Source organism: Vanessa cardui, chromosome 27 (genome assembly GCF_905220365.1).
Source record: "Vanessa cardui chromosome 27, ilVanCard2.1, whole genome shotgun sequence".
NCBI classification, from domain to species: domain Eukaryota; kingdom Metazoa; phylum Arthropoda; class Insecta; order Lepidoptera; family Nymphalidae; genus Vanessa; species Vanessa cardui.
This window is the reverse complement of record NC_061149.1, coordinates 7249233-7273203: the sequence shown is the minus strand read 5'-3', so window position 1 is coordinate 7273203 and position 23971 is coordinate 7249233. Positions and strand designations below refer to the sequence as shown.

At 35.0% G+C, this 23971-nt stretch overlaps 1 protein-coding gene and 1 non-coding gene across 6 annotated transcripts in view; one reads left to right on the top strand and one right to left on the bottom strand.

The window, feature by feature from the left end:
• Positions 1 to 23971, bottom strand: part of LOC124541054 (protein daughterless) — a 127571-nt gene that overhangs the window by 17574 nt on the left and 86026 nt on the right. For 3 of the 5 annotated variants that reach the window (XM_047118857.1, XM_047118859.1, XM_047118856.1), the window contains exons 1-2: positions 23468 to 23665; positions 8596 to 9130 (exon numbers count right to left, since the gene is read on the bottom strand). The exons of the other annotated variants lie outside the window; for them this stretch is intronic. In XM_047118857.1, the coding sequence (XP_046974813.1) occupies positions 8596 to 9015 (420 nt within the window). In that variant the 5' untranslated portion in view covers positions 9016 to 9130; positions 23468 to 23665. Of the gene's footprint in view, positions 1 to 8595; positions 9131 to 23467; positions 23666 to 23971 lie in introns of those variants that run through there. 5 annotated transcript variants of the gene reach the window in all.
• On the top strand, positions 15369 to 15441 carry Trnam-cau. The gene has a single exon. It is a non-coding gene; the product is annotated as a tRNA-Met (tRNA).

Here is a 23971-nt window from a genome sequence, read left to right as displayed (position 1 = left end):
GTTATGAAGCAATAGTAACTACTGAAAAACGTAGCGTTCTTTATCGAAGGAATCTGCATTCCGAACCAGTGGTAGCTTTAAATCTAATTAATTGTTTATTTAGGTCACAAAATAAAAATAAAGAACGCATTACTTGATCAACAAAAAAAAAAAAACACAAAACAAAACAATGATAGTTAGCGTGTCCTAAAAGGTGTACCATTCAGCTTCCAAGTTAGGTTCCAAGAACCCAACGCTGCCAACCCAACTACCCCATGGTTATGACGGTATGTGACATGCTACTATTTATTTTATTGACGCCCAAGGATCACTTTTGGTAAGTAGTCACCATCGACCGTAGACATCGGAGGTAAGAAAGTCTACCCAAACCTTACAATAGACAAACAATATACCATTACAACCAAGTAACATTAACTACTATAAATTTAAAAGCTATAGTAAAACCATTGGATATAATTACTTATAGAGATTTGCTTTACGCATTACAGACGAAAACGTACATTCATAATTGCGAGGGAAAGTCGGACAGCGGACATTAATATCATAAGATAATACCCATATCTGGCGTACGGAGAGCGACAATCATGAATCGAACTCACAATAGGACACTGAGACATTACAAATTCAGACAACTAGCTATACCCGGCTTTGTATGGATACAATAAATGATTATTGGGCGATAGCTGCTCATAGGAAATCATTTATTATTATTTTTTATGTTATAGGTTGGCGGACGAGCATATGGGCCACCATCACCCATAGACAATAATGCTGTAAGAAATATTAACTATTCCTTACATCGTCAATACGCTACCAACCTTGAAAACTAAGATGTTGTTTCTGCCTGTAGTTATACTGGCTCACTCACCCTTCAAACCGGAACACAACAATACTGCGTACTGTTGTTTAGCGGTAGAATATCTGATGAGTGGTGGTACCTACTCAGACGGGCTTGCACAAAGCCCTACCATCAAGAAAGGCATAGATGTGCCGAAAAATAACGACTAGACTGTAATTTAATTTGCGTCAATCTGCTGTTAAATATTGATTATTTGGTGGGAATAGAGTACAGTCGACGACCTCCGTGGTCGAGTGGTGTGTACAACGGTTTTCATGGGTACCGCCACTCCGAGGTCCCGGGTCCAGAGTCAATGTAGATTAGTTTTCTATGTTGTCTTCTGATTTTCCAAAACACGAGTGCTTTAGCTACTTACATTGGGATCAGAGTAATGTATGTGACGTTGTCTCATATTTATTTATTTATAGTTGTCATGTGTCACAATCGACCTAGTCACTTAGACATTGGGCTGGTAACACAGTAATACACAAAACTAATCTTATTAAGATATAACGTACATTATATTTTAATTACCAAGATAAAACCCTCGTTCCAAGATAAATCAGTTACAATAAAATGTATCTGAATGACTAATTCTATATAAGATTGTGTTATCAATCGCATATCGATATATGTTTTGATATGCATACAACAGATTACGGTTGGCATATTGGAAAATTAATACATCGTATTATAAACGAACGAACGACCTGTACATTTCCCACTGCTGGGATAAGGCCTCCTCTTCCATTAAGGAGAGGCTTTGGAACATATTCCACCACGCTTTTCCATTGCGGGTTCGTGGAATGCATATGTGGCAGAATTTCGACGAAATAAGACACATTCAGGTTTCCTCACGATGTTTTCCTTCACCGCCGAGCACGAGATGAATTATAAACACAAATTAAGCACATATATATATAGTGGTGCTTGCCTGGGTTTGAAGCCGCAATCATCGGTTAAGATTAACGCGTTCTAACCACTGGGTCATCTCGGCTCGTAGCATAAGATAATAACAAACGTAAATTAATACTTAAGTACATATATAACATACAAACAAACAACTATTATGTATATACGTTTGAAGCGTTCAGGCAAAGTGTTTCTTCGGTCGTGTTCGACCGCGGAATCGAACTCCACATATGGCTAGCTGACTTGTCAAGCGTTTCCCGTTAAAGCCTATGAGCATAAAGTACACCGCTGACTCAACTTAACTATACAGAATGTTAATTCAATATGGAACAAACGGAAGTGCATTTCAATTGCATTATATAGTTTCCAAAATGTCTATATGTCTATTGAAATCGTGGTGATTAGTACCTTCTGCTCTTGGTTACGGTCACGAGTCACGCGCATGATACATGTGTGTGTAAACACACATGTGTCATGCGCGTGACTATTCGTAGTCTAATTCGTAGTCTAATGGTGGTACCATCAGATTTTAACTGGGAGAGAATAGAGACGCGCGTAGTCTCTATTCTCTCCCAGTTAAAATCTGATGGTACCACCATTCACCACGATTGTAAAGGTCGTTGAAGAAAATCTTACCCAAAGAAACATAACATCATGGACTGAAATCACAAGTTACTCTGTCTGTCTCTGTAAGGGTTATAACCAAATTTTGCCGATTGGAGAACATACTAGCTACCCACTCCGGCTTCGCACCTCTAAAACTGTCATGTCTCTATTATATTGTGCATGTATGATACACACAAACCTTCCTCTTGAATCAATCAATCTATCATAAAAAACCGCATCAAAATCCGTTGCATAATATTAAAGATCTAAGCATACATATGGACAGACAGCGGTAAGCGACTTTGTTTCATACTATGTAATGAAAAATAATTCCGACATAAATGCGTAACAAATATATAAACGGACACTTTCAAGTTGTCCGCGTGATTCAGGCCTCGAGTGTATGCAATTATGTATAATATTAGTGTAGCATTGTCCTCTATAAGGACCGGTTAAGTACACTTAATTGCTAATGACACACTATTCCTTATGAGTTGACCAAAATTTAAACTATCTGAGGCTTATGTATTTGGATATAGTTTAATTTGTGATTGGTTAAGCTTACCAATTTGGGTGGTTAATACAAACACCTATTGTACCAGCCAATATACACGCTGATCGGTCTTTAAAGCACTTTCATAACAGTTATCCTGGGATAGTCTATCCACCATAAAGGGTATAGCAGACTTACTATAAGGAAATTGCTCTGGCATCTTTGGACGCAGTTTATTCTTTCCCAAAGTATTTATACTCATGATTTTTGATCTCTGCTGTCACTCGTAAAGGAGATGTGGGGAAAACTGCCCTTAACGATTTTAAAATATTTTTTTCTCAGTAACTATGACAGATATTTAAATTGTTTTTGAAATCCGTATAACTTGCTTACTAAATCAACAAAGAAAACAAAAATAAAGTCTCATATATACGTCAATTGTTCAACAAAAACTAACCCAACATAACATATACCAACAAATTCAACCTCAAGTGTATATATTTATATAACTTGTTAAAAATTCCTAACGCGTCATTTAAAAAACTGTTAGTTTGATCGAAGAGCGTAAAATCGACTCGAGATCGGCGCGCGCGCAGACATTAAACTCAACAATAGACTCTGACTCATTAATTCCGAGACTCGATCGAGAACATATTATTTTTTAGAAATATTTGATTACATCCTTCCCTGAATTTCAATACGGTTACATTGAGCACATCGATTTGAACATTACTTTGTCTTGGGTTTATATTTGAACGATGACGTCACCGATGGTCACTGGTGGTAGCTCTACATTTCATTCAACACTAATATGACGACTCAAAAGTGCTTTTATGAACCTACTAGATAAATAAACAAAAATATTGGACAGAATCACACACATTACTCTGATCCCAATGTAAGGTGCTTAAGCACTTGTGTTATGGAAATCAGAAGTAACGACGGTACTACAAACACCCAGACCCAAGACGACATAGAGAACTATTGAACTTTTTCTACATCGACTTGGTCGCGAATCAAACGTAATAAAAAAAACATATGAATAAATTTAAATAAAAGCTTTCATCTAATAATGTTTGACCAGTAGGCACAGCATATCTATAATTATATATACCTGTCATAACTTTGTAATTCAAAAGATGGAAAAGAGTTTTTAGAGTACGAACAACTGAGTTCCCTATCGGTTCTTCTCGGTGGAATTAAGATACTAAGTCGGTAGTAGTTTTATAAAATGACGATTACGCTTGTACGATATATTATGATTTATATATACCCTCAAAGGTATGGTATACTAGATCACGAACAGGCAGGTCTCCTATCAGTCAGATTCTAAAGTCCCAAACATACCAATAGAGCCTTATTTGGGCACAGTTTAACAGGGTTGTGCAATCTCCCTTGGAAATAAGCTGTGCTATAAAAAGAATCCGAGGCGAGTACAGAAAGGATACACAATCATATAATCTCACTGACGCATCACTGGGTCGTTTCCTGTGAGATGAATTAGAACAACAGCCTATGTCATGAGCGGTAGCGATTTAAAACTAATGAGAAATCATTTTTAAATGCCATCGATACAACTATAATTACATCGTGAGAATCCATACTAATATCGTTACTTTGTCTCGTTTTTACGACAAAACGACTAGACAGATTCAAATGAAATTTGGTACACAAATACTCTAGAGCCCGAGAAAGGACATAGACTACTATTTTTTTTATTGTAATATTTTAAGTTAATCTACACTAATATTATAAAGAGGAAACCTTTGTTTGTTTGGTTGTAATGAATAGGCTCAAAAACTACTGGACCGATTTTAAAAATTCTTTCACCATTCGAAAGCTAAATTAATCCCGCATGACATAGGCTAAATTCTATTTTGAAAAAAAAATAGGGTTCGGTAAGATATTTTGGGTTTTTCGGACAAAGAAGGAAAAAATCTACCAAAAAAGTTGATTTTTTGCGTATGATGCCTAAACTATAAAAGATAGAACTATAAAATGTTCTAACTCCGGTCCTTAGAGGGCATAATGGCCTCCGACCCTAAGAACCTCATCAGATTCGTGGCTGATGTTAGTCTGGCTGAGGTGTTGTGATCACGAATTTGGGGTTTATCACAATAGATCCAAGCGCCGGTTGCAGTAATTCTTCAAATGTGACCGTGCCTCAGCAGTAGGGATATTAGAAGACTGATTATGAACCTATTATCTATTATCTACGCGGGCGAAGCCGCGGGCGACCGCTAGTTTGTAAATATATTCGTATTCTTCGCAAGTTCAAGAGTTAAGAGAACCTAAAACACGCATATACAATAACATTTATACGTCAAGAAAACATCAAATAAATATGTAGGTTGGTTTAAAATTATAAATATATATATATATATATTTAACGCTATTAGCTTATATATTGGACCATACGACTAGAGAGGATATGCTTTTTTGTACAAGAAATGTTTTGCTAGTTGTCCCATGACATAATTATTGTTACATTTTAATTAATTATTTGATATAAGCGATGGCTCAGAACGTGTGAAACAACCGAAGGTAGCGGGTTCAAACTCAGAAACGCATCTCTGAATTCCATGTGCTCAACTAGCGTTTATATGTGCAAAACCATCATTGGGAAACGTGCTTATGTTAAATTGAATTTTCTCACATGTATAGTACATGCCGTTCGAATTGAAGAGTACCATGTAAAGTACTTAAATCTATATCCAGCAGTGGGATATTTAATTTTGTAGTTAAATACAATACATTATAGTTATCACCACAGTGACAAAATAAACCTTATCTAACAAGACATAAGGATAAAAATCATTTGTATTAGACAAAAACATTATTTTTATATAACGCACCCCATTCACAGGCGACCCCTGACTGCACCATCAAACGCGTCAATTACAGGTCTCGCGTTACGTAAATCCATTAGTCCGGAATCGAACCTACGTATCGGATTGCGTTTCACTTGATTTCTATCAGATGGGCATCGATAGGCGTTAATGTTGGATCAGTTGAGTTTCCAGCTTTCTCGTCCAAAAGGAGAGGAGATCTTTGAATCTAACATTAGCAGCAAGAGATATAAGGGATGATACATAAGAGAAAGAGTAGATATGATAGCGGGTTCATAATTCATATCCTGGTCGAGAGTGAACGAAAACATCGTGAGGTAAACTGCATGTGTCTAATTTCAACGAAATTCTGCCACATGAGTATTTACCAACACACATTGGAGCAGCGTGGTGTAATAATCTCCAAACGTCCTCAAAAGGGAGAGGAGCTTTTAGCTCATCAGTAGAAATGTTACAGGATTTCAATGTATGTATGTATAAGGGATTTGAATAACATAACATCCCTTAGTTTATTAAAAAAGGGGCTAAAATATACACTTCCATTGTCAAAACACCTTCATAACACTATTAATTGGTCAATCATTGGTTAATTTAAAACGTATTCTTTTTTCAAATTAACTTCAACAATTACAATGTTATCATAACACCCCCCACCACGTAGTGGGGACCCATGGCTAATCGGGAACGAGTTCATTGACCTCTTGGAACGCTCGCGTATACGTTTAAGCAGCGTTAATTACAATAATTAATTAATTAAACGAATTACATATCTATCATTAAAAAACCGAGTTAGCTCAATAGTTGGAATACTTGAATCTTAAACGAAGACTACGTTTTCAAATTCATTAAGAGCAAGTTAATCAAAATATACCCCATTCAAGTAAATTTGTACAAGCAGGCTTTGAATAGTAAATTTAGAGGTTATTTCTTAACGTATAAATACCACCAGTTCGGAATGAGATTCAACTGAAAAGAGCTTGGCATATATACTCGTTATGACATGATTTTTTTTATGATATAGTTTGGCGGACGAGCATATGGACCACCCGATGGCAAGTTGTCACCATCGCCCATAGACAATGACGCTGTAAGAAATATTAACTATTCCTTACATCGTCAATGTGCCGCCAACCTTGGGAACTAAGATGTCATGCCCCTTGTGCCTGTAGTTACACTGGCTCACTCACCCTTCAAACCGGAACACAACAATACTGAGTACTGTTGTTTGGCGGTAGAATAACTGATGAGTACCTACCCAGACAGGCTTGCACCATGCTCTACCACCAAGTAAAATCCAGATATAAGTCTAGTCGTTCACATTCGTAATCTCTTTCTCCCAATATTCTTTCAAATATCCCTTTTTTTGCTGTTATGTTTTCTACGTTACACTGACGTCACCAGTATGTACAATAAAAAATAAATAAATCCTAATTAAACTTTTTGACGCTTCGACATATATATAATATATATACAAAAACATATAAACAGAGGAAAAGAAGTCACTGAACTCTTGCCTTTGGTCATTTGAATGCAGATAATAAACAGCAATATTCTCACGTTCAAGCGTATTGTTTCATTTAATCAAATTAGTAATTAAAAACAAAACGAATATCAATCACGTATACAATGTATCACTAATTAAAAAAAAACATCGTCAAACGGGAGAATACAAATCAAAAAAGCAATTAAATCACAACGTTTAAACATATAACGTAAATAAAATTTTCCATCGTCATATGTAATTGGGAAATGAAAAATAACATTTGAAGGCGCTTAAGACCTTTTTCGACTGAATAAATCTGAAAATATAACTCCTGTTTAACAAATTAAATACGAAACGTCATCGTCATTCTCATTTAAATAACTCATCGAGGCGCTTAAGACTTTTGTCGACTGAATAAATCTAAAAAAAAACCTTATCTGTCAAATCTGTAGTCGCATAATTAAACCTCTTTGCTGTTATACGAGGCTATCAAAACGTCAGTCGATTTGTATAAGTGCCTATGTCACAAATACTACGCTCCAAGACATAGTAAATACTCGCGGCCAGAACGCGTAATGTTCCCTCCCACGCACCCCAATTTACTCCTCTAATTATAACACGATAACGTAACGCTAAGACACGTCTATACTCTATTCGACGTAAATCCCTACTAATCTTTCTATTCAGATGCAATATTTATTTAATTAATTTGAAAAACATAAAGTCCCGCTGAGTTTCTTGCGCCGGTTCTTCTCAGGTCAGGGTGTTTCTTTTTCCGAATCGGTGGTAGTGTCGTTCCAGATTGAAAAAAGGTATTTGAGTTCAAGTTTGAATTATAAATGAGAAAGCTTCGCTTCGAGTTTAAATCGAACCGATTAAGATGAAACATTGTGTTTTGATAGTTTGAGTTCCGCGGAAAACATCTTTTTTATTTGATTTTATCCCTTGAGGGGGTAAAATGAGGGATAAATGTCGGGGGTTAAATGGGGTAAAATGTGCTTTAAGTTACTCATTGTCTTCATGGACGATACACTGTATATACAGAGATTTGGAATATATTAGTTTTAGTACAACTTCATCCTAGAGCTATTCTCTAAGGATATACATATAGCCCACCGAGTAAAATGTCAGGTGATATGTGACATTGTACTAATATATAAACGTAACAGTAACTCTGTCTGTCTATACACTTTCACCGCGAAACTACTGAATCGATTTTGAAACGAACCAAGCTTAAACTTATTGGATAGACTAAGGTTAGTTTTTTCACCCTTTGAAGGAGTAATATTACGTATAAAAGTTTACTATACAAAATATATACCTACACAAATATGACCTTTACAATTCTTCAAAGAAAACCTCATTTCCCCTTTTCCCATTCCTGTAAAAGTGAATCGCATATTAATCTACTAACCCCGCTCTCCTGGCTGGTCACCGTCGTCGGCAGACCATGCTCCTCGTTGTATCTCCGCCTCGCCCTATGCCTGAGCAGGGCCGAAGCGTCCGGCTGTCCAAACTGAAAGATCTGCTCATCTTTGCCACTCATAAAAACCCTCTCCGCATATTCCGCCTGGTACTCCTTGTTCTTCACCAGGAAGTCTGTGCTTATGAACTCGTCCCGAGCGCCGTCTAGGATCTCCGAGGATAGCCGAAGCGTATCCGACGTTTGCCGAAGATTGACGTCGGAGTCAGTTCGGTAGTTCTCGCATATCTGGTTGAAGGTATTGAAATATTCGCTGGCTAGGTCCGTCTTGGGCTGGTACACGTCTGGAGCGGGTGGGGGGTCCGCGGGGAGGAAGTTCTGGTCCATGTTCATACTGTGACGCATAGCCATATCTCCGACGACATCACTCACTCTTATCGGTTCGTCTTTGGTTTGTTTGAATTGATTTTATATAGTTTCACTTATTTAATAAATCCACTAATCACTTGGTGTAAGAGTCTATAACCTAAAATTGATCATTTTGACGTTTACTACGGTCGGTGCACATCTGGTGAAGCGCGGGTTGTACAACGCGATACATGCGAAAAAACGCGGCGAGTAGAGTTGAGTCTATTGCATGATTTTACATCCCTGTGTATCTTAAGGTGCTTCTTCAACTTGGTCGTTCACGATCAAATCCAATTGGCTATGGCAAGCCACTTTAGTAAGATTTGATTAGCCAATACGTATTTGGAGTAAAACTATCCGATCGATCAATACAATCCGCGCTGATCGACACAATTAAAAAAGCACCTTAAAGCTTCACCTATATCCAATTAGATAGGTATTTTCAAACAGATCGGATTATATATTTCAAAATATTGATAATCATTAAAAAAAATATGGTAGACAATGCCGCCAGGTGTGCACCGGGTCTTCCAACTCGAACAGATGAGCGATGAGCTTCAAGCGACCGCCCAAGCGTCCGACCGCAGAATTATGTAAACAATAACCGTTTTTTTTTTGTCAAGTGCTTAAATCTGCGCTCAGAGACGCCGACTCCGACACACAAGTCGAAATAGACTCCATACTTCATAGAAGCTGTCCAAAAAAATTATTGGCATTTTTTTCTTCGTTCGTTCTAAATGCCTATATTGCTAATTCGTATAAATTGTTAACGTCTACGAAAGAGTTTATAGTTGAACGCCTTAGGATTAAAACGATCTCTTCCTGGGTTTTTCTATTAATATTGAATATTTGTAAATTGTAAATAATTACGAAATGACGAAATTGTTTTACGAGCCGGTAGTGTTTAGTTTGTTAGTAAATAAGTGTACCAATTCTATATTGAATAAAATAATTTGATTTGATTGAATTTTCTGTAGATTAGTTACGAATCATTTTCACAACAGTCTTTTAATTACAATTAACATTCCACCCAAAATACAACTGCAATTCATTATATAAAAAATAACATTTCTCTACGTATTTAAACAACCATAACCGTGAAACCAAACGTATCCCACACCGAGACACCTTGCGTCCCCGGTCCCTGAGGAGAAATTTCACCGTCCTGGGAATCGAACCCCTGTACGCAGGTAGATCCCTTTCTCTTTGTTAACTTAAAAGAACTTTTAAGTAACAATGATTTTATTCGTCATTTCTAAAGCTTTGCAATTTTTTCATTGAAAATTTATTTGTATTAAACATTCAAAGTTATGAATATAATATCAATTTTACAAGCTGATTGATCAATACGACTGTACTTTTTTTGATACATTGTCTTATTATAAATCTATTCACTCGCGACACCATCCAGGTTAAATATCTAATAATACAATATAAATAAATAATAAAATAAAGTTAAGAAATATAATCTGTTTTATTTTTTTTGCTGTCCGTACTCTTCGCCTTACGCACACAAAGTCAAATCTTTCTTACTGTAACGATACGGATATATTTGGGATTTCAAATATAATTATCCGAACCAACTGAAAGATGATCTCAAATAGATCGTTACGTTTGTATGATAGTATGTATTCGATTCGATGGGAAAACTCTCAAATTTTTATTAGTATTGGGACTAAGGTCGCGAATTATACAGCCAACCAACCGAATTGAAATTTAAAAAAAAAATCGATGTAATTCAAATCCAAAAACATAACGTTATTCGGCTTCATCGTGATGGAGTAAATCGTTCGTCCGCCAAATGACTCTTGTTAGTGTTACGGAGCGCTAATCGTAAGGTTTCCTGCACAACCTAAATCCCCAAATTTTAAGAAAAAATTTTGGACACCTTTTTTTAGTGTGTGCTTTCGGTTATACGGCTTGACGTTCAAAAGAACTTTATTTAAAAAAATTGCATCAAAACAAATGAACAGCTAAAACGTTATCAAAATCACAATATACTTTATACAAGTAGGCTTTTACAAGCACTTTTCTCAACAAGCTCAAGAATATATCCTGCCTGGCAAGCAATTATTAACTCCACGCCTTTTTGTCATCTATAAAATCTCGTATTCAATAAAATAACTTCATTACAAAAAATTTTTTTACAAATGATTCGAATTTATGAAACGGCAAAGTTAAAAATATCTGCGGAATTTCTTTATAGAAACGTATACCTTGCAGCAAGAAGGATTTATTGACTAGATAGTCTGTCTGTCTGCGAGTTCGTCCTTCGATAATGACACGTTATATTAAGTAAAACGTCTTAGACCACCAATAACGAATCATCCCTTCGTACTACCCCTATAAATGTTTCACTTAGCAGATAAGGGACAATTGTCCTTGTAACATAAAGTACTGACATACACATATTTGTAATCCAGTGTATTCCAGTGCTAATATGAGTTGTAATATTAAATATATATAAAGATTATCTTAAAATATATCGTTAATGTAAGACCTCTTTGTATACCACATTCGTGTGTTTTTCTGCTCAATAAAATGATCCTACTCAAAAATAATAATATAACTTATATATATTACAATATATAAATTAATTATTTATTAATTTCTCGTTTAAGTAGTAGAATCTATTATTAAACTAATTTTTAATGAACCATTGTTGACCAACGTCGTAAACGAAATCCAAAAGAATTCCATATTAATTAATCATTAAAACTTAGAACATGTAAGTAATATCTGATTAAATAAAAACCAAACAAAAACTAACGATATTACAAAATAACCGCGGTAGTAAGCAAACACGCGAAGTACATAACACCACATCGTCACGTCGCAGTCGGGCAAAAGCGATCCGACCACCGACGTCGAGTAACCCAACACTTTCAATATAGCTCAGTCAGCGTCACACGGAGTCCCCTTACAGTGTATAAAGGCAACGCTACACAGCACGAAATGTTCCAAAAACCTATGGCAAAACATTTCGCTACTTGAAGTACGAACGTTAAGCCGAGATGGCCCAGTGGTTAGAACCGCTTGCACCGTAACCTATGATTGCGGATTCAAACCCTGGCAAGCACCACTGAATAGTCATATGCTTAATTTGTGTTTATAAATTCATCTCGTGCTCTGTGATGAATGAAAACATCGTGAGGAAACCTGCATGTGTCCAATTTCTTAGAATTTCAACCAACCCACATTGGAACAGCGTGGTGGAGTATGTTCCAAACCCTCTTAATGCGAGAGGAGGCATTAGCCCAGCAGTGGGAAATTTACCAGACTGTTACTTTACTTCACTGATACGGATTCGAACTGAGTACCCGCGATTAAAGTACACATATCACTGGACAATCTCGGTTCTTGAGTAATCAAAGTCGCTTTGAAATAAAATTTCATTTTAATAGTCAATCTCTCCACCTGTCGCTGGTCACGTAATCACTAAAATCGTTCGGATAAGATAACCCTAATACAAATCATTTAGCTACTAGTTCTTAGACGCGGTTTTACACGCATCCAACATCATTGATTACAATATTCTCTATCTAGATCTAGTTGAGCTTGAAATTCAATAAACATACAAACAAAATTCAATTCAATTTTATATGTATACTAGCTGTGCCTAATAATGCGAATTAAACAAAAAAATGTTTCTCTTTTGGAAGTGAAAGTCTCATCAAAATCGGTCCAGCCGTTCCATAGATTAACCGGAAAGAAATTAGTATATGTACCATGTATACATACACATGCATTTAGTAAAATACAATCCAATTTGTTATGAGTAATATAGAAATAATAAAGAAATAAGGAGACGCTTTTCTTAATACGTAATAGATAAATCTACTAAACCAATATATATAAAACTACTAAACCAATATAGCATACGATGCAGCGCCTTCCGGATAACGTTTTAGTATGTAGTATATACTGACTGTTTCAGATCAACGGTATAAGCATGACTTTTATTTTCACGAATTAGTATTGATAATATTCGATAACAATAAATACTATGAATCAGTTCTGAAGGAATTATAAAACACAATTGTCATCGTGATTAAAAAGAAATTCTTGTTGATAACACGAAATTAATTTAAAAATATTTACATTACACATTGGCGCTGTCAAAGATCAAAATCAAAATAAACTTTATCCAAATAGGCTTTTACAAGCAATTTTGAATCGTCATTGTACAATTGAGTGAAGCTACCACCGGTTCGGAAAGTAGATTCTACCGAGAAGAACCGACAAGAAAATCAGTAGTTACTCTTTTTCAACATTTAAAAAATACAGTCATATTAGTTAAATACAATTATATATGTATATAATGTATCCTGCCTGGAAGTCAACAGGTATTAACAGTAAGACTAACCTAACCTCGGAAGTTGATGTGTTAAGTTCACAACAATAACAATCTCGTCTGTAGATATCACCTACCACAAAAGATTTGTGGTAGGTGATATCTACAGACGAGATAGCCCTACCATCGAGTGAAATTTCATCGTATTTTTATATATATTATATAGGTAGGCGGACTAGCACATGGGCTGCCTGATGGTAAGCGGTCACCACCATAAACAATAGCACTGTAGGATAATCGTTTCTTACATAGTTAATGTATCAACAACCTTAGTTACTAAGATGTCATATCCCTTGTCCTAGTCACACTGGCTCACACACCCTTCAAACCGGAACACAGCAATACTGAGTACTGCTGTTCAGCGGTAGAATATTTTACCTACCCAGGCAGGCTTGTAATACCCTACCCTGCTACTACCAAGCTTTAATGTAAGTTGTCATAAGACATGGTACCACGATCGAGACCTCTCAAGTCTGAAATCGCTCGTCGTTATATTTCCGAGTGCGTGTATACAACTTACATAAAAATCAATTACACAAAGAAATCTATAAATACATAGAGCCTTAAGCTCAGAGCGCACCTGCCCGCCAGCTGTTTAACCGGTTCGATTCCCGCCGCGTTCAACTTGCAAGTTACGACTCAGCTGACCCGGATTTTTTGGTCATCTAAACGCGAGAATGTTAAGCGTTTAACATATATTTAATAAAAACAACAAAAAAAATATCGGTCATTTTTACCGATTTTCATCTATTTTACCTTCTACCATAAATGCTTGTATATAAAAACCTCAACATAGTTTATGTATATTACTAATCTAATGTATATTTAGTGGACGAAATATATAAAAATATAATAGTCAATACATAATATATATGAGGAAAACATATAGGAAATACATGTTGAGAACTTTTTCTATTTTTTTATTTATTGCACCAAAGCACCAATTATTTTTTATTTTTAAAATAATAAGTCGATTTCGATGTAACTTTAAACTGAGCACTTAAACAATAACGATTATGACTTTCCCTTCGAAAATAATATACAATGACCGTATAATAAATATATCGATATATAATTAACGCACGATACCACGTTACGCGTCAGGTGGGACATCTGTGAGTCAAGGTCGGAAGTTCGATTCCCCGGTCACGAGTACACTTGAGCCCATTTTTGCAACAACGTTTCAACCCTTAGTTTTTTAAAAAGGTTAACCAAAATGAGGAAGAGATTAATTCTACAATATATTATATACCCGCTCCGGCTTCGCACGGGTGCGATACTAATACTAAATATACTACAGAGTTTGTTTATTTACGTCATCACATTAGAAACTATTTTCTTCTAAAATTATTCGTTCCTTTACTATATTGTTCATGTATTATGTAGTAAGTACTTTTTAGAAAAAAAAATGCCTGGAGTTAGACTCGGGTGGCATCCTATGACACTAATTTTGTAAAAAATTGCGTTGTAAATCTGTTGATTTGAAATGAATAACTATGCGAGTTTCTTGCCGTTTCTTCTCACTGGGGGCTGCTTTCCGAAGCGGTCTTAGCATTTAAATATTGACGATTCAAAAACGCTTCATTGTCAAAATTACTTGAATTAAATTGATTTGATTTCAGTGTAACTGCAAGTGGAAATCTTAGTCCCCAAGGTTATTGACACATGGGTGATGCAAGGAATGGTAAGTGTAACTTACAGATGATTTACGAGCGATGGTAACCATTTACCATCAAACTGCACATGAACAATGACAATGTATATTCAAATTTCATAATAGGGGTACCTATTATGCAAGTATTATATTTGTTATGTAATATTATATCTGTGCTTACGACTAAAGTTATTATTTAGTCTAGATTTTTACTATTTAAGTAACTTCAGTATATCTGACATGTACTAAAAGTAACTTGTTATCTAAACATATAAAAATCTAACATATAAAAATAATATTTCCTACTATGTTTGTAAGTGATAATCTATTTCGCAATGTCATACATCGGCCTCGGTGGCGCAGTAGGCAGCGCGTAAGTCTCATAATCTTAAGGTCGTGAGTTCGATCCTCACCCGGGGCATATCTTTTTGTGTTTATTTTTCTTTTCATATTTTTTATTAAAACAACATAAGCACAAAAATCAATAAAAACATAAATTCCACAAATATGCTGAAATTCATGGAATTTTTATAAACATTAATCGTTTCAAAATAAACAATGATGAATTAAATGCTAAACTTGCATCATCTTTTAAAAAATAATAATATAGTTAGAAGTATATTATGTTTATCTGAGATTATAAGACTTCGATACTATTAAACCAACCACCATTAAAAAATAGCACATATATAATATGTATTATGTCATAACGTTTTCTATACTATCTATTTACTATAAACTAACGTATATATTAGTTTTTAGTTCAACACAAGATGGCGTTGCAGACCTACCAATACTATATACTAACATTATTAAAGGGAAAAACAAAAAACAGTACAAATATGATACATAACTATTATAGCTTGTCTTGCAAATTTTTCTAACTATCTATAAAAAACGGAATGCCGAGACAAACGTACAGTACATTTTTCATAGCAGGCGTTATTTAATCAAACGTTTAATAATGAGCAATAATATTATCATTGTTCGCGAGATACGACGGCACACAGCACACACGTGTAAAAGCGTTAGAGTTGAATAAGGACGCTTGCACACGCTGCGATTACGGAATCTATGTTACCTATCTCGATATCAAAATAAATAAAATATAACTCCAATGTTATTAATCATCTACATGTATCGTTTGAAGAGATAATTAATTTATAAATCTTTATATATAAAAGGGAAATACAACTGGCTGATTAATTACGAAATGTCAGAAATTATAGCACGTACAGACTTGAAATTTGTCAGGTATGTTCCTTATAGGGTAGGGACATTCGCTAAGAACCGAAACCTAAAAAACCTAAAACAAAATATACTTTATTAAAGAAGCCGATGAAAAACACTTTTGAATCGTCATTTTAGAAAACTATTGTTTCGAAATGCAGATTTTACCGAGAAAAACCGGCAAGAAATTAATTAGAAATATTTATGGTGCAAATTGAATACTTATAAAGAGGTGAGCTGAATTAGCTATTTGTTTACCTAACAAACACAAAAAGGCTAAATATTATTGACAGGAACCACCTACTTCTATTAAATAAATATTGAACAACATCATATACACTACTCCGATCACAAAGTAAGTAGCTAAAGCACTTGTGCGCGTGTGCGTGCGTAACCAAAAACACCCAGACCCAACACAGTATAGAAAACTTATGAACTTTTTGTACATCGACTCGACTGGGAATCGCACCCGAGACCTCGGAGTGTCGTATCCACGGTTTACAATTCAGTCTAACGAGCTTAAAACTAGACCGAAGAGGTTTTATAGCTTAACGTAGCCACGTCTGCGTTAATCCTAATAAAAAAATATGTAATGCAAATTGTCATAACTTTAAACGTTCAGACAGCGAGTCGCCTCGCCTCTGTGTGTGTCTGTGTAACCTCGCAGAGGACGGAGGTTATCATTGTTTGATTCGAGCATGTCATGTGCATTGTATACATGCATATCTAATGACAATTAATTATTGTAAATACAATATTCATATTCATAATACGGTCTGAGGCCTCATCAGCTTCCTTTCTTCATCACGACAGTCCTGTAGGTGGAACCTTTACGATTGTTCTCGATAGAAACCAATGGTAGCTTTAAGATACTTTGGGCTAGATTAACCCTTTATTAGGGTTCCGTACCCAAGTGATAAAAGCTAGAGCCTTCTACTAAGAATTCGCTATCTGTCCATCCGTCTGTCTATCACTAGGCTGTATCTTAAAAACCGCGATAGCGAGACAGTTTAATTTTTCATAATATACGTATATCTATTTATGCTGCCGTTATAACGACAAATACTAAACCTTTTTTGATCGATAACAATAATGGCCACCAAAATTCAAGTGTTTAATGAAATATTCCCAGCATACTCAGTTATATTTATATTTATAAATATATAAGTAAAAAAGTATAATAACAAAAAAAATAAACATTTAGGGACTCCTATAAAAAAATGCCATTTACCTACCAAATGTCTATTTACCTACCTAGTCACCTAGTCAATGGTACAGAACCCTTACATAATCTCTTGTACCTTCGATAAAGGCGACATTAGAACGGCTAGAAAACAGCTCTTTTCTAGTACATAGTTAAGAATCTCGTCACTGTGCCTCGGAGTCATTTATGCAGGAATGTCGGTGAACACATGCAAGACCTAGGTCGGACACGTCGAGAATAATGTTCATTTGATTTAATTAATCACTCGTTTGTTTTATTAGGGAAACTGATTGATAGCGTTGAAACGTTTTACTTTGTCGGTCTCATTAATTAATTTACAATTACAATTATATTATAGTCAATCGCAGTATGTCAACTATGTCAACGCGTTTGTTTGTCTGTTCCACAAACAACAACAGCAGCCTGTAAATTCCCACTGCTGGGCTAAAGCCCTCCTCTCCCTTTGAGGAGAAGGTCTGGAACATATTCCACCACGCTGTTCCAATGCGGGTTGGTGGAATACACATGTGGCTGAATTTCTATGAAATTTGTCACATGCAGGTTTCCTCACGATGATTTCCTTCACCGCTGAGCACGAGATGAATTGTAAAGACAAATTAAGCACATGAATCAGCGGTGCTTGCCTGGGTTTTGAAACCGCAATCATCGGTTAAGATGCACTCGTTCTTTTTTTCTTTTCACGCGTTTTTTTTTCTTTGTTATAAAAGTGTCGTTTGTAATTAAATATTTGTTGTAAATTCGATTTCAAATACACTGGCTCACTGTGTATGCGAATTGGAACGGACAAAGAATTCAGTCTTGGATAAATTGAATTGTTGACCAACCCCTGAAACTCGACCTTAGCCGGCGTCAAACATAGGTTATAATACTATAAACTGCTCTCATCTCAGGCAAAATCGCGTGCACTAAGCATGTGACATATTGAATCAACATCCGGTTAACGAACGACAATATTCAATCACAGCCGGATGGGAACGATATCGTATTGCCCGGGAATCGAACCTGACACTCCTGACATCCGGCTTGAAAGCACGCTACTCGCGTTCAGAGCTAGGGGTTAATTTATGTGTGACAAGCGCGTGAGGTCTTTGAGATGAACTCTGACGAGATCGAATTAACGTCGCGTGTGAAAAAAACGAACCGAGATGGCCCAGTGGTTACGCGTGCATCTTAACCGATGAATGCGGGTTCAAATCCAGGCAAGCACCACTGAATATTCGTGTGCTTAATTTGTGTTTATAATTCATCTCATGCAAGGAAAACATCGTGAGGAAACCTGCATCTGTCTAATTTCATAGAAATTCTAGCACATGTGTATTCCATCAACCCGCACAGGAAAAGCGTGGTGGAATTTTGAGGCCCTAGCCCTAACCCAGCACTGGGAAATTTACAAGGTGTTACTGTAAGACATTCTTATTAATATATCTGAAGATACATTACACATTTAGGCCAATCGTTCCCTAACTGTTATGATAATATATTCACATAAACATATAACTTAAAATTCGATATCACACACACACACACACGCGCGACTCTAGTGTGTATATACGCGTGTGTACGCTGTAGACGATACGTCTCCATGCGTATGCGCATTGAATATTTATAAGACATTTAATACGATGATTTATTAATGTATCTTTAAAGTTAGCTGGAATCTTATAAATAAAGAGGCTCCTAGCGGGCTAGCGTCTCCACTCTCTAAACATATTGAAATCAAGTGATGATTATGTGAACTAGAGACATTGTGGCCTCTATATGATCTACTTATATACCATCGCTCCGTTACTCGAGCTGGTGGTAAATAACTTCAATTAAAACGTTATTCGTAAGTAACGAATCAATATAGATTGTAAACCTTTCGGATAATGGAAGCTTAGTGGTGAAAACGCCCGAATCGTTAACGAAGATAACGGGTTCAAGCCCAGACAAAAATTATCATTTATTGTAACACACTTCAATGAATACAATAATGAGTCAAGTCTTCTTAAAATGTTCTCCTTAAAAGGAGTGTGGGGGGCCTTAGTTTAGCAGTGGAATATTACTAGACTGTTATTTCACTTCAATTTATAGTAATTATATAAATTGAGAACAAGTTTCTTTCCTTAAATAATAAATGAAAAACGATCATTAAAAACTTGGTTAAAGTACGATGTGGCCGAGCCGCACGGCAATCAATGGGCCCCTCCCCCCCACGGGGGCCACGTCAGCGACTTGGACTATTGAATATTTTATAACATCGCGAATAAAATCGATTATGCATCAGTAAATTAAAATAATTACGTCAGACATAGGAACCTATATTTCTTGTATCGATTCTGTTATTAAAACGAGGACAGAACAGTGAGATCCTGTACGAATTCACTTCGAAACTCACTCGTGAAACGTTGACAGTCGAATTACGAATTTTTACAAATTTGGTCTGCCTGTTATTTTGTTTGTTCCGGCTTATCTCTGGAACGAATGGATCGGTTTTGAAGGGGCTAGCTGATGTATATAGGTTACTAAGGGTACTACACACATCAATAATTATTGCTGTTTTGCGGTAGAATATTAGATAACTACCTATCCAGACATATTTCGCATATTTTAATTCTACCCCTCAACATAGACAATTTTTGTATAACCTACAGCTCTACATTCCTAAAACTATAACTATTAATTATGAAAGTTCTACATCAATCGGAATAATTTTCGCGTAAAAAGCGATAAGATATAAAAGTCTATCACATAAGTGTGATAACAGTTTCACTATCACAAGGCGACTGATATTAGTGACGTCACAAAACAATTGCCAGTTCGAATGGCGCGTAGGCTTTTGTTATGCAATGCTTCCTAGTCGGTTACGACCTTTATCATTCAAACATTGATATTTATTAATATCGAAGGATTCCGACAAGATATACTAGGCAACTGCACAGAAGAAGTAACACAAAGACAATAATCCCTTGCCCTGACAATCCTATAAGGCTGTATTTCCAATATGACCTATATGATTTAAGCCACGGTAATAACGACATTACAGGATATACTTTTAAATATAGAAACTACCGAGTTTCCTGTCGATTCTTCTCGGAAGAATCTACATTTCGAACCGATGGTAGCTTCACTTAATACAGTTGTTAAATGAAGATTCAAAAGTGCTTATAGAAGCCTAATAGTATATTTTCAACAAGGTATAATTTCTAAAAAAAAAAAAAATTGGCTCAATCCGGTGTTTGATCCTATGACCTCAGGTTATGCATTCTTACACATCAAACACTAAACCAACGTAAATACAACTATAATCTAAATAGTTGCAAAGCAAAAACCGGGTGACAAATACTAGTCAATATACTACAAGTAAATCAACATCGAGGAAGTAACATTATGATTCATACCGCGAGGGTTACTCAACGATACAGCACAACCCTATAGATAACTTATCTGCTTATAAATAAGATAAAATGAGATTGAACATTGTTTTATTTATTTAATTTTACAATTTAACATATCTTTTAAGACTTTAAACGTTGGACGTGAGTTCAAATCCAGACAACACATAGGAATCCTGTAAGTCTGAGCTGATAACATGGGGGAAAGTAGTTTTCCCAGGGACATCATAGTAGACCTATATCCACAACAAAGGCAATCTCTCTTTGACCCTAAAAATATATTTCAAAGACGACAATTATGCGCTAGGCGATATCCAGCTATGGATATTGAAAGCGCTATGATTTGAAGAGTTTGAAAAGCTTATACAGTTCTAAAAACATTGATTGAAATAACATTACTAAATACAAGATTATATGTACGACAAAAAGCGTGGAAATAGTATTTGTTGATTCCTAGACATGATATACATAAATTTACTTTACTGACACATCTTTAACCAAAATTGGTTAAAAATTGTAACTGCTGAGTATGGTAGTTTGAGACAGAATCTACAATCCAAACCGATGGTAGGTTTACTTTTGATTCAAAAAATTTCTTTAAGAACCTACTTGAATAAATATTTTGGTTAATACAAAAAGCATACAGTGCAATAGTCTCAAAGTATAGTTCGTAACAGATACAGAAAGTCAAATGTACATCTAAAGATAGACAAATATATATGTATAGATAAGATTATTCCCGCTGCTGATGAAAAGTGAAATTTAATTTGATTTATCGTTTCGAAGTGGGCGCGGGCGTCGGTTACAGTTCGCGGACCAATTAATATATAATTAAATTCGTCTTAAACAATTAAAGAATACTAGCATCCTGCCCCGGCTATGCACGGGTGCAATACTTATACTAAATATACTTCAGAATTTGTTTATTTACGACATCACATTACAAACTTCTTACAGTTTCTTTACTATATTGTCCATGTATTATATACAAAAACCTTCCTCTCGAATCACACTATCTATATAAAAAAAAAAAACCGCATCAAAATCCGTTGCGTTATTTTAAAGATCTAAGCATACATAGAACAGACAGCGGTAAGCTATATATGTTTTATACTCTGTAATAAAATAATAAACGAGTATGTCCCTTCTAATACAACTTTATACTCTTAAATGTGGAAAAAGAGTAAGAACTGGGTTTCTTGCCGGTTCTCCTCGGTAGAGTCTACTTTCCAAACTGGTGGTAGCTTCACTTAATATAGTTTAATGGCGATTCAAAATTGCTTGTAAAATACTACTTGAATAGAGTATATTTTGATTTTGTTTTAGATTATCTTGAAAACTATCGAACGCTTGCTCTATGAGAACGAACTCAACTGACTTCTGTGAAGGAAGACATTATAAGGATCTGCATGTTTCATAAGTTCTCTCATGTGTATCATTCAAACTAGGATGGAGCAGCGTGGCGGGTACGCTCTAACTTTTTTAAGATCGATTAATACAATGAATCATTATTATATGTCTCATTTCAATATCGTACGTAACGTTACAAATAATATAGATACGAAAACATACTCTATTTTTTTTTCAAAAATTAAACCTAGTATATATATGTTACGTTCATTTATAGCTTCAAAATGTATATAAAATGTTTTAGACATATACATACAAACGACCAATGATGTTATTCCATAACTACTACGTATCACGTTCATGTTTTACAAAATCAAAATAAACTTTATTCAAGTGGGCTCTTACAAGCACTTTTGAATCGACATTTTACAATTGAGTTAAGCTACCACCGGTTCGGAAAGTAGATTCTACCGAGGAGAACCGGCAAAAAACTCAATAGTTACTCTTTTTCAATACTTAAAAAATACAATCATATAAGTTATATACAATTATATATGTATGTAATGTATCCTGCCTGGAAGTCAACAGTTATTAATTCCAAGCTTTTTCTCTACTATATCTTATCTACTAAAATCTTGTATCGAATAATATGCCTTTTTTACCAATGTATTTTTATTATATTCGTATAAGCTTTAAATTTTATAATCCATGTCGCACGCTAGCTGACATCTCACGATCGTGTTCTAAAGTGATTTTCGAGTTTCGTTCTCACAGAATAGCTCTACTAAACCGTTCAATAGAGCTCGCGTCTCGGACCACGTGGGCATTAATATATCTATACAGAATAACTATTACAAACCTACTATATAAATAGTATCTTAAGTTAATATTACACTTATAATTAACATAAGAAACTATATTATATATATGTTAATGTAATACGTAGTGAATAGAGTTGTATAATTTTTGATTGATCAATACACAAAAAAAAAATCGTAAATTTTAAGTATATAAAATATCGAAAACACTATCAAAATCGATCGTTTAAACAATTCACATGTTATCTCTTCATTGAGAAAAAATTGTTTCTTACAATTTTCAAACGAATTAATAATATCGTTTAATAGGTGTATAGTTTAAAATCACTAATCTTATTAAAGCTCAATAAATTTCTTTGGACAGCTTCTATTACCGATTCGTAATCATTCTCCATGAAACGAAAAACGCAGAAAACATTATCTAGACGAAACTTTAAAAAAAACAAATACCATAAAAAATCCACAGTAAATCCTTACGACACAATAACTTCAATTCACGAGATGAAAACAAAAATCAACACTTCACACAATCTCGACGTACACAAAATAGTTTTATAAACATTTGTCATCACTTGTTATAATTTCATGTCGCGATGTATACGTGCGCGCGGCGCGGCGCGTCGTACGCTACTGGACGTTCATGGCCGACTGCCGCTCACTTGGGCCTGTGTTGCTAGACTCATTTTATGTTTTACCGATTTATTTATATTTTTATATCGTATATAACATATTTTATATAATCAAATTAAATCAATAATATATATAATCAATTAAATTTTTTTCAATATAAATATTAACAAACTTACGTACGCAAGACTTACTGAAAGATTTTATTTCTCAAATTATTAAATTTCCTAATAAATTAAATAATATTTTGCTTTATGTAACTTTTTATTTTATAACAACAATTCGTACCAGTAAACAAGAAGTGGTTTCTTTTTATTAAGGTCATCT